The 11,487-nt window shown below is 58.9% G+C and overlaps 3 protein-coding genes across 7 annotated transcripts; 1 reads left to right on the top strand and 2 right to left on the bottom strand.

The window, feature by feature from the left end:
- Positions 1–4,339: 4,339 nt before the first annotated feature.
- Positions 4,340–6,863, bottom strand: LOC306803773 (membrane-spanning 4-domains subfamily A member 12-like). Of its 4 annotated transcripts, none has more exons than XM_079309585.1 (7): positions 6,612–6,861; positions 6,295–6,414; positions 5,901–5,957; positions 5,664–5,789; positions 5,214–5,327; positions 5,047–5,130; positions 4,340–4,753 (listed from the first exon to the last, which is right to left on the bottom strand). In XM_079309585.1, exons 1-7 carry the CDS (start codon positions 6,789–6,791, stop codon positions 4,733–4,735), a joined length of 702 nt encoding a protein of 233 aa, XP_079165711.1. In that variant the 5' UTR covers positions 6,792–6,861; the 3' UTR covers positions 4,340–4,732. The 4 variants fall into 4 exon arrangements, 3 of the variants coding, with proteins under 3 accessions (XP_079165711.1, XP_079165712.1, XP_079165713.1); XR_013774690.1 differs by having other exon boundaries at positions 4,698–4,753; positions 5,214–5,320; positions 6,612–6,863; XM_079309586.1 differs by lacking the exon at positions 5,047–5,130 and having other exon boundaries at positions 5,214–5,320; positions 6,612–6,863.
- Positions 6,864–8,610: 1,747 nt separating this feature from the next.
- Positions 8,611–10,028, bottom strand: LOC306803208 (uncharacterized protein). 2 transcript variants are annotated; one of them, XM_079308315.1, is made up of 2 exons: positions 9,957–10,028; positions 8,611–9,731 (listed from the first exon to the last, which is right to left on the bottom strand). In XM_079308315.1, exon 2 carries the CDS (start codon positions 9,683–9,685, stop codon positions 8,636–8,638), a length of 1,050 nt encoding a protein of 349 aa, XP_079164441.1. In that variant the 5' UTR covers positions 9,686–9,731; positions 9,957–10,028; the 3' UTR covers positions 8,611–8,635. The 2 variants fall into 2 exon arrangements, with proteins under 2 accessions (XP_079164441.1, XP_079164440.1); XM_079308314.1 differs by having other exon boundaries at positions 9,816–9,985.
- A 17-nt stretch (positions 10,029–10,045) lies between these two features.
- MRPL16 (mitochondrial ribosomal protein L16) lies at positions 10,046–11,443 on the top strand. The gene is made up of 4 exons (XM_079308318.1): positions 10,046–10,173; positions 10,458–10,523; positions 10,628–10,776; positions 10,911–11,443. The coding sequence occupies exons 1-4, from the start codon at positions 10,092–10,094 to the stop codon at positions 11,394–11,396; spliced, it is 783 nt and encodes a 260-aa protein (XP_079164444.1). The 5' UTR covers positions 10,046–10,091; the 3' UTR covers positions 11,397–11,443.
- The last annotated feature ends 44 nt before the right edge of the window (positions 11,444–11,487 follow it).

Consider the following 11,487-nt stretch of genomic DNA (forward strand, 5'->3'; position numbering starts at 1 on the left):
TTTCCATCCCAAATTGTGGATGCTTTGCTTGGGAATCACTCTTGCAATTAGCTGGGTACCTAACGAGATGCCCATAACCTAACCCTGCCCACATCCCAGGAAAAACTCAGATTGAGACAGGAAACTTTGTAAACCCCATTATAAAGGAACCTCCTTTATTGCTATTTTTGGGAATTGTCCCTCCTCCATCCCTGTGGATTTGTCTCAGTGAGGACACACAGGAGGGATTCAGGGATCCCTGGCCATCTATGTTGGGAGCCAGAGAGAAAGGAGATGCTGTTGTTTATGATGGGAAATGGGAGCTTGTGCTGGGAATGGAGCCACCACGGATGGTGAGGGGATCCCGAGGGATTCAGAGGCCCCTTCCTGCCTCCATCCCTCCCTCCTCCCCGAAAACAACCATGTGCTTTTCTCCAGGAGCATTGGAATACCCCATGCCGACCTGGAGGACCGCCCATGTTTCCTGGATGTCTGATGTGTGCAGGGTAGGAATTTCTTGGTGGAGCAGGAATTTTTAGGTCCAGGATTCTGGCATCGCCCCAGCATCTCCCTCTCTGCCTGGGAAAGGACAGGACCCTCCAGCTCACAATTTCAGGAGCAGGTGGAGCAACTTCTGGAAGTTTTTTTCCTTCCCTCTGGCTCTAGAGGGAGCTGAGAGGCCGCGTTTGGAAGCATCGAGCTTCCAGAGCTCGGGAGAGGCTTCCAGCCCTGAAGCCGACTTGGAACAACCTGAGCTAATGGGAGGTGTCCCTGCCCATGGCAGGGGAGTGGAACTGGATAATCCTCAAGGTTCAAAAACCACTCCAGTATTCTGCACCCTCCCCATTCTCCCACACACCAGGGAATGGGACACCCCCTCCAAGCCAGCCTAAATCATATCCCAAAAAAGAGCTGGAAGAAAAGACCTGGAAAGCAAAGAGCAGCAACTCATGTCTCCATCCCACCTCCAATGGCATTCCTCCATCCCACCCATGACCTTCTTCCATCCTGCATCCCTGACTGAAGCGTGCACTTGGCCTTGTAAAGGGCTGCATCTGGCGGCACAGCTTTCCAGGAAAAACATGGACATGGATGAGATTCAGCCTCTTCATCACATTCCTGATGCCTCAGAGCCTTTAATTCCTGCTAGTGCCTCATCCTTCTCAACACTCCAATCCTAACAATCCCAGGGATCTTGTTCCAGCCCCGGGAAGGAACACTTGAGCCCCCGTGGAAATTCTGGGATCCCCTCTTTAGCCTTCAGGCAGCCAGGGTATCCTCCCGGCTATCCACCATTATCCACGGCTCACATTCCCAGCCAAAGCCACCCTACACGGTGGATTTCCTCCCAAATCCGCCTTTCCAGATTCCTACAGCATTCCTGAAGTTCCAGCCTTGCCGCCAGAAACAGCCATGACTGCCCTCAGCCCCCAAAACCCCACTTTCCAAGCGGGTTATCCATAGAAAAAGCACTTTCCCCCTTCCTAAATAAACCCAGGTGCAGCTGGGGATGGCAGGAGCCCAAGGTAGGATGTCAGGATTTGTTCTGGAAACGGATTCCAGAGGAGGTGAAACTTTGAAGCAGATGCAGGGAAGCAGCAAGGCTGGGTGGTGGAGCTTTCCAACCTTTTCTTTGCAGGAATTTTTGGCTTTGTAGATATATACAACACATTCCTTGGATTTTAATGTTCATTTTCCTATTTTCTAGGACAAGTTTTGGATGGGAGAAGCCTGGCTGGATGCTCAGGGGGGATCAGCGAGACCCTCCCAAATTCCCTCCCACCAGCACAGGACAAAATTTATGAGCCTGGTGGAACCAAAATTATTTTTCCAACCCCAAAATCCGTGAGATTTTTTCCAAAGAAAATAGATTACGATGGAGAAAAGCTCTCCAAAGAAACTTGCTGCTTCCTGGGACAAACTTTATATCCCCATAAAAATACCAAAAGTCAACATTTTGCTTTGCTTCCAGGTGTTTCTGCTTCCCACAGGGCTCTTTCCATACTGATTCCAGAAGGAAAGTCATGTTTTCTGGGAAAGCTTTCAGGTTTTTTGGCTTTAAACATCCCTGTGTCCACGCTGGATTTGGGAATCCAGAGCTGGGAGCAGGCAGGAGGTTGGAGGGGCAGTGCTGCCTGCTGGGGTGATCCACACCTGGCATTTGGGACATCACTCCCAAACCCTGTCCCAGATGTGTCCATCAACCCCTGCATGTGGCATTCCATCCTTTGATCTGCTCATTCCCAGGAAAACTCCTGAGGCTGCAGAGAAGTTCCATTACTCCTCCAAGGCTTGACTGGCATCGACTTCCACTAGCAATCCTGGAATGGGACCTTAAACACTTCCAGGGATGGGGCAGCCACAGCTTGCCTGGGAAATCCATTCCAGTGCCTCACCACCATCAGAGGGAAGAATTTCTTCCCAATATTCTATCTAAGCCCACCCTCTGGCAGTGGGAAGCCATTCCCCCTTGTCGTGGCACTCCAAGCCCTTTTCCAAAGTCCCTCTCCAGCTCTCCTGGGGCACCTTTTGGTGCTGGAAGAGCCTCCAAGGTCCATCTCTTCCCAAGGGAAAGAGCCATTGGGACACCCCAGTCCATCTCACAGTTCCCCTTTACAGCTCCTCCAAGGGTTTTGGTTTTCCTAAGGGATCATCACCAGCAGGGACACAAAACTCTGTAGTCCCTGTCACGTGCTATTCCCAACTCCTGGAAGTTCCCATTCCCCTCCAGGGCTGCAAATTCCCACCTAAAAATAAGAACATATTAAAAAGACCCTCATTCCCATAGAGCCTTAAGCACTTACTCCAGCATTTTCAGGGAAAGCCACATCTAAACACTGGGGTACTCCATTGAAACAGACCCTGATGCCAGTGGAGGAGGAGGGGAAGCCTCTTTCCCGTGAAACCACCACACTTGGAAAACACAGAGCTTGGATGGGAGGCAGGATGGCTTCACGGAGCTCCCCACGGAGTCGGGAGAGGTTGGGATGTTCCAGAGCCACAGGTGAGGAGCCAGAGCTGTAATGGGCTGTGGCCACGGGATGAGCAGAGGCAGCCTGTTCATCCTGCTCCCAAAATCCCTGGGGCTTTTCCTACTGATCAGGCTCATTATTTTTTCAGAGCCAGGAACAGAAATAACTGACAGGGAGTGAATAATCCATGAGGCTTTGGCTGAGCAGCCAGAGCATTGTCAGAGAGTGTGGATAGGAGGAGGAAAACATGTAAGTCACCCCAAAACCTAAGGGAATCTTCAAGGAAACAGGTTATGAACAAGAAATTCCTTGCACAGGAATGTTCAAGGTCACTGATCCCACCCTGGCACTGGAGGGGAAGTTCAGGATGGCTCCTGTCCCTAAAAATTAAGAGATCCTCCCACAGGCTGCTGGGGACTCACTAGGATATTCCCACCCCTTGGAAAAACAGCACTGGGGCCTCTTTCCTCACCTCCATCCCACCTTTCCATTTCCATTAACTTGGGATGCTCCTCAAATAACTTGATGCCATTGGATGCTCACCCCCACTCCGTTAAATCCACCAGCATTTCCACGGACGCAGGATAATTAAAGGTGGAGCCATAAACGAGCTTGTCAAGAGCTGACAAACCTGGTCCTGTTCAAAATGATCCCAGAGCCCTTTTCCTCCCCTGAAAATAAGGATTTTTTTTAGAAATTGCTGCACGGATAAGGTGTGGGAGCACCCCTCACCTCCATTCTCGCTACCCGGGATTGTGGGAACAGGGAGCACATGGCACTGGTGTCCCCATGTCACCCCACGGAGCCGCTCCTGCCCCGGGGCAGCTTCTCCGGTGGCGGCAGAGCCGGGATGTGCTGGCGTCACCGGTACTGCCGGCGGCTGTCCGGCTGCTCCCGCCCAGCTAAATATAGCGGAGCCGTGCTGGAATGTGGGCGGGGGGGGGGGGGGCTTGGGAGCAGAATTCCCTCGGGAGACCAGGTACCCTAGTTTAGAGGGTGGAATTCCAGCAGGAGAGGGGATTAGAGGGGTAGAATTCCCTCGGGTGAGCAGGTATTGAGGGGCTTATGGGGACAGAATTCCCTGAGAATCAGGTACTGGGGTTTAGGAGGGTTGAATTCCCTCAGGAGAGGGGTTTTGAGGAGCAGAACTCCCTCAGGGGAGCAGGTATCAGGAGTTTTGAGGAGCCAGGGGTTTTAGGGGAGCAGAATTCCTCTCAGGGAAAGCAAGTAGGTACTAGGAGTTCAGGGGGGCAGAATTCCCCTAAGGAGAGAGCAGGTATCCCTAAATCAGGCAGGATGAGCCTCTTTTCTGAGGGACAGCAGCTCTGTGAGGGGGAAGTGTAGCTCCCACGCTGAAAATCCCCAAATTCAGGAGACACAAGCCTGGAGAGAGCATTTATTCCCAAGATAAAAGGAAGCCAAGAGGGGACGAGCCGAGGTAGATGCTCCGGTGACCCGCCCGGTTCCCGGCACATGTTGGGGTCACTCCAAACCACCAGACCACCAGGAATTCCTGGACCCAAACATGAGCAAACCCCAGCATCCCACCAGGGATTTACAGGCAGGAATTGCCCAAGATTTCCCCCTGGAGAAGCCCCTTCCCACAGAAGCCAGCAAGTGGAGCCCAACAGACAAGGGCACAGAGGCAGGGGATTTGGGGGTGTCCCTGGCTTTTGGGGGAGGACCAGCACATCCCAGCTGGCAGCACAGTGGGAGAAGGATGCTATAGCCCTGGGATTTAGGAGTGATGGAGGCAGGATCCCATAGCGACATCCTCGGTGTCAGACTTCAGGAGCAGCCAGCTGCAAAGAGACCAGGAGGTGTTTTGGAAGAGGGCAGGATTAGGGGGGATCCCCCCAGCACCCCCCACCCACAGGGGTTTGGGATCTGCTCCCCATTCACAGAGCAGATGAGTGGATACTCCGGGATGCTCCCTGGGGATTGGAGTGGGACTTTTTTTCCGGGATGCTCTCTGGGGATTGGGGTGGGATGTTTTCCCAGGGAGGGGACACTGATGGCAGCAGGATGGGGACTGTCATCCCAGGAGCCACCCCAGTGCTGATTCTGCTCCTTTCCAGGCTATTCCTTGGATCACCTCACTGTAGCTGGGAGGCTGAGGCAGCTCCGCCGGTGGCACGGCCAGATCCACGCGGGTGGCACTGGGGACAATCAGCATGGCCTGGGAAACATCAGGATCATGGGAGACACTGGGATCATGGGAGGCAGTTTTTGGGGTCCATCCCCGCCACCCCCTCATCCTACCTCGTTGGAGCTGAGGCGGGTGGCCCGGCACCAGAAATTGGCTGTGGCCACGGCGATGCAGAATTCCAGGATGGTGAAGGTGAGCAGCACGATGGAAATCCCATTCCCTGCGAGCTCCAGGATGGGGAAAACCCCATCAGTACCCCCCCCAGCAGTACCCAGGAGGAGGAATCCCACACAGGGCAGCATTCTGTGGCTCCCCCTTCCTCTCCCTCTGCATCCCCAGCTCCAAGGCCTCACTCCAAGCCCTCCATCCCGCCGTTTTTATGGCTCATGGATACTTCCAGGGGTGATTCATCTCCCGAGGTACCAGCCTAAAATAGGTCGTACCGGCAGAGGAGAAACCGCCACTCCAACAGGGATTTGGGAAAAGGCACAACACCCCCTGAGGGTTGTGGAAAAGGCCTGGGGGGTTCCCAGGGGCAGGAATTCCACCAAGTGGGATTTTACCAGGACGAGATCAGTGTAGTAGCTGGAGCGGTAGAGCCCGTTGAGGTTCAGGTCCACGATGAAGGCCACGATTCCCAGGAGTGCAAAGATGGCACTGATGACGTTCATGGTCTGGCTGCCCTTCACCTGCGGGCACCCAGGGGGCTTTGGGGGGGTGGCAGACCCCCCCCAAAACCCCAAAGGGACACCCCACCCACCCCATGGAATCATTCCCAGTGTGCTCCCAGGAAAACTCACCGCGCATTCCGTGGGGCTCTTCTCGGCGCCGATGGAGAGGCACCCGGAGATGATGAACTGCAGGGGGAGAGACGGGGCTCAGCTGGCACTGAGGGCACCCCAAACCTGCCCAGAGGTGGCACTAACAGGGCACAGGGGACACCATGACCCCCCTGCCCTTGTTTCCAGCTGGGAGCTGCAGGTGCATCATTCCCAGGGAGCATCCCTTCCAATGGGTGTCCCACCTGCTGGCATCCCCCCCAGCAGGATTCCCTTCCCTGTGGGCATTGTTCCCTGGAGAGATTCCATTCCTGCTGGGCATGCCGCCCCCCGAGGCAATTTTTCCCGGTGGGTATCCCTCCCCACTGGGCATCTTTTCCCGGTGGGAATCTCTTCCCAGCCCCTCAGCACGCACCGACACGCCGCCCAGGAAGGGGATCTCTCCGATGACGAAGACAGAGGTGTAGACATTGGTGAGCGTGGTCAGGACGATCCCGAAGCCGATGTGCAGGAATCCCGTCATAATCTGGATAGTCTGGAAGCGTGGGATGGGTGGGACTGGGGTCAACTCGGCCCCCCCGCCCACAGAGCCACTCTGGGAATGGGCGATGTCTTAATCCCAGCGCCCCTCCAGAGACACAGCATCCCCTGAGGGTTCACCAGGAATCCCCCGGGAATGGGCTAAAGGAGGATTTTCCAAGGGTTTCTCCCCCAGACCCCCCCAAAACTCACCCCCATGACGCGGTTCTTGCCCTTGGGGAGGGTCTCCGCCGTGTACATGACGGCGCGGCTGCCCAGCCGGAGGCTCCCCATGCCCTGCATGAGGAGAGCGGGGGGCACCGGGACCCCCCGGAGCAGCCCCGGTCCCCACCGGGGCCGCCCCCGCCCCACCCCGCCACAGCCCGCGCCCATTGGCTGAGCCCCGTGACGTCAGCGGCTGCGGCATCCCCCCCCCGGGGCACCGCCCAGCCCACGGGGGACACGGGGGGATGGAGGGGACAGACCCCCAAAACCTGGGGAAGGGCGGGAGGTGGGGCTGCGCGGGGCTAGGAAGATGCTCCGTAGGGTGGGAAGATGCTCCATGGGGATGGCTCTGTGGGACGGGGGAAATTCCCAACGTTGACACCCCCCTCCCCCCATTCCCGGCAGGGCTACAGGACACCGTGTTCCCGCCGGGAAGAGCTGCTCATCCCAAACCCACACGCAAGGGAGTTAAGGAAATAGGGGTGCTAGAGCTCCCCCGAAAGCCCCCTCAGGCTGCGTGTGCCCCCCCCCCATTCCCGCTCCACGGCGTGTTTACAGGAGCGCAGAAAGGAAAAAAAAAAAAAAAAAAAAAAAAAAAAAAAAAAAAAAAAAAAAAAAAAAAAAAAAAAAAAGAGAGAGAAAATAAATGAAAAAAAGAAAATAAAATAAAAGAAAGAAACCAAAACAAAACCACCCCGCAGCGAATTCCTGGAAGAAAAATCCATCAAGGGCCATTAGGCTCCTGCGGCTCCTCCCCGCAGAGCGGGGGGCACGGGCGGGGGGGGCGGGACCCAGAAGCGGAGCTGGGCACTGCCCAGGCACGATTTCCCCTGGATCTCCTTCCTCGGGAAGGCGTGGGCCTGAATATCCTGGATCTCTTCCCTGTTGCAGGGAGGGAAGAGTAGAGGGGATCCCCCACACTTCCCCCCAAACTCTTCGTTTCCCATTTTTAGGGTGTCCAGCCCCGAGGAGAAGGAACCAAGAGCTCCAGGCAGAGGATTAAACCTGAAATCAGGGAATAATGAACAGCCCGGGAATGAGGGTGGCAAATTATACCATCCTGCACCCCAAAATTCATGGAGGACACCACTGTACTCCATCCTGATCTGGCCAACACCCCCACGCTTGGAGTCCCTCCTGGAGAGATCCCCTCATGGGGTTCACAGGTCACGGGGGACTCAGAGCCGTGGATCCCGAGGGGAATCTGGGGCTCTGGGAAGGACTCCCCATTTCCCTAGAGCAGTAACATTCCACAGGGAGGAATGCCACAGCCACGAGCCCTGTGGCCAAGTGGAGGACATTCCCTTGCTGGATGGCATCCAGGAGGAGCTGTGGGAAGGAGTGGAATTGGGGCTGAGGGTGTCACCCAGCTCAGAGCAGGTGGCAGAAAACCCATGGAGCTGGCAGGGTCCCCTCACTGCCACCCTACACCCATCGCCTCCAGGGACACATGGTGTCTCCATTCCTTACCTCCAGGGTGGCCCCACAGCTCAGGAAGGGGTGCTGCAGGTGGTGTCCATCCCTGCCAGGTCACCCACAGCCGGGGGGGTCACTGCCCTGTCCTTCTCCCCAGGGAGCACAACCAGATCCCCCAAACACCCAGAGCAGCCTGCACAGAGGCTGGGGCTGCAAGGAACAGCCCAATGCACATTCCCCTGGGAGCCTCCATCGGGACAGGGATGGAAAAAGGGAGAGGACCTCGCCCAACAATGGCATTACATCCGGGAGGAGGGTGGTGGCCATGGGCTTCCCGATTGGAAGCTGGGTGGGGCGGGCCCACCCCTTGCACCCATCTGGGGCTCCTTTCCAGAACCTCCCAGGGATTTGACCCTGGACACTCATCCCCACCTGGAAACATGGATTGTCCCATGGGACACTGCAAAGTCGCTGAGGAGGGCAAACAAAGCACCCGTGTGTGATCCACAGCATTCCCATCCTGAATCCAAACCCAGCTATTGGGAAGAAAGGAACTGCCTCCCAGCCCAAATTCAGTTTTCTGGGGAAATGTCCATTCATTTAAAACAGAGCATCCTCAGAAGTATCTGAGCTGCCAATAGGAGCCTCATCTGGCTTGGAGGAGCTCCCCGGAGATGGGGGAACTCCAACTCCCTCTGCCTCTGGCGGATCTTCTCCGACTCGCAGCGCAGGACGCTGGCCTTTGGCTGCACTGCCGTGCCGTGGCAGCTGCGGGTTGCCCACCGGGGGCTCCAGGACAGTTCCTGCCGTGCCACTTGCCGATGGGAATTCCTCACTGGAGCAGGCTGGGCTCCCAGTTTGACTTCCAGGCTCTTCTTGGCCACGTGCATCCTCAGGGCTGAGCGGGCTCCGCTGATATCCGCAGATCCGGAGGAGCACGTGGAGTTGTCCATGGCATCTTCTCCATCCGGAGATGGAGTCTGGCAGCTCCCGCTGAGGCTCTCGGAGCACAGGAGGCTCTCGGAGGAAGGGGGTGACGCTGGGAACGCTTCCTGCTGCTGCTGGGAACTCCTCACTGCAACAGGCGGCACTGGCAGCTTCACTTCCAGGCTCTTCTTGGACACGTGCATCCTCAGGGATGAGCGGCTCCTCCTCACGCCAAGGGAGCAGTGAGATCTGTCCACGGGCTCTTCTCCATCCGGAGCCTGGCAGCTCTCACTGCGGCTCTGGGGAGGCTGGGGGCTCCCACAGGAGCTGGAGGAGCAGGAGGAGGCACAGCAGGGCAGGTGCTCTCGCTCCAGCAGCTGCTCCAGGTCCTCCCACAGGAGCTGCCACATCCCCGCGTCCCGCGGGAGGGACAGCCCGGGCCACAGCGGCGTCAGCAGCTCCTGCAGCTCCCGGGCCGCCGCGGCGCAGGGGGCGCAGCCGGGCCCGCAGCCGCACGGGATGTACGGGGGGCTCCCGGGGCCGGCCGGGCCCTGCCGAGGGCTCTCCTCAGCCCCCGGGGCCGCTCGGCCGCGCCGGGACCCCCCGGCCTGGCTCCCGAGGCGCCTCCGCGCCTTCCAAACGCGGGTGGCCAGCAGGGCGGCCGTACTGGCCACCAGCAGGACGAGCGTGGGGAGCAGGAAACTCATGGCTTCATCCATGTCCCATGGTGGCCGCACTGGGAGCCAGCGGGTGGCGGCACGTGTCCTGCAGGGACACAGTGCTGATGTCACAGCGCTGCGGGTGGGACACCTGTGTGACGTCACAGCCCCGCCGCACCCCAGCGCTTACCCCTTTTGTGACGTCACGGCCCCAGGCAGCCCATCCCGAATCCAAACCCAGCTACTGGGAAGAATATGAAACCTATCCCCGTGAACCCAGTGCACCGGCTCAGCACAAAGGCTGGGAGCCCATCCAGGACACTTCTAACACCTTCTGAGGGACCCTCGGGAGATTCCCGCCCGGTACCGGGGAGGGAACGGGATGCGCGACGCTTCCCTCCGGAACTAATGTTCCCGCCGCGTTTCCCGGCCGGACCCCGGGCGGGGCGCGTTTGGGGACGGACCAATGGCGGCGCCCTTGCGGCACTTCCGGCGCGTCCCGGCGATGTGGCGATGGCGGCTCCCGGGGCCGCTCCGGCCCGGGGGAGGTCAGAGGGGGCTTGGCCGCGCTCCGAGGGGCCGCCTGTGCCTTGTGGGGGGTTCAGAAGGCCGAGGGGACCTTCCCGGGCGCCCGGGGCTCGTGGGGGCGGGGGGGGGTCTCTGGCGGGCGCTGGAAGGACTGACACCGGGAAGGTACCGAGGGCTTGGTGGGACTCCCGGCTGGGCTGGGGTGGCTTGGGGGGATCTTGAGACCGGGAAGGGGAGGTCCGCGGGCCCCTCCTCCCCTCCCGGCCCCGTGCCCACAGCCGTCACCCCCCGCTCTGTCCCGCAGGTCCCGGCGGCGTCGCGGTTCCCCGGGCGGGGCTCAAGAAGCTGGCGCTGCCCCCGGATTACAGCGGTGAGGGGGACGGACGGCGGGAGAACCCCGCCAGGGGTGGCGGGGGCACTCCCCAGCCTGTTCCCGGAGATGCCGGTGATCCTGATGCTGGTGTTCCCCGGCAGGGATCACCATCCCGGAGAAGCCGAAGCTGAAGTTCATGGACAAGGTGCCGGCGGTGCCCAAGGTCCGGCGGGAGCCCCGGCAGCTCCGTGACATCCGCGGCCCGTCCCAGGTGGCCACTGACTTCACCGAGGGGCAGTACGGGATCCTGGTGAGCGGGAACAGGCAGCGAACGGATTGGGAGGGAGGATTCCAGAGGCTGGGATTGCGTGTCCCTGTTCCCAGGCAGGACGCGGGCCCCTCCATCTCCGTGTCCCTGAGCTGTCCCACCCTGTCCCCCCGCAGGCTTTGGGCGGGGGGTACCTGCACTGGGGCCACTTCGAGATGATCCGCCTGACCATCGGCCGCAGCATGGATCCCAAAAAGATGTTCGCCGTGTGGCGCGTGCCCGCCCCCTCCAAGGCGGTGACGCGGAAAAGCCTGGGGCACCGCATGGGGGGCGGGAAGGGCCCCATCGACCGCTACGTGACGCCGGTGAAGAGCGGCAGGCTGGTGGTGGAGGTGGGCGGGCGCTGCGAGTTCGGGGAGGTCCGCCCCTTCCTGGCCCGCGTGGCCCAGAAACTGCCCTTCCCGGCCGTGCCCGTCAGCCGGGAGAGCCTGCAGGAGATGCGGCGGGAGGAGGAGGAGAAGAGGCTGAACAACCAGAACCCCTGGACTTTCGAGCGTGTGGTGACCTCCAACATGTTGGGGATGAGGAAGTACCTGAGCCCCTACGACTTGCAGCTCAAGGGACGCTACTGGGGCAAATTTTTCCTGAAGCACAGAGTGTGAGGAGCAGCTGGATTGGTTTCCTTTTGGAATTAAACTTTTCCGCGAGAGCCTAGAGTGGCTTTTGGGCTGGGAGCATCCTGAGGGATACATG

The sequence above is a fragment of the Erithacus rubecula genome (genome assembly GCF_903797595.1).
Source record: "Erithacus rubecula genome assembly, chromosome: 6".
Lineage (NCBI taxonomy): Eukaryota > Metazoa > Chordata > Aves > Passeriformes > Muscicapidae > Erithacus > Erithacus rubecula.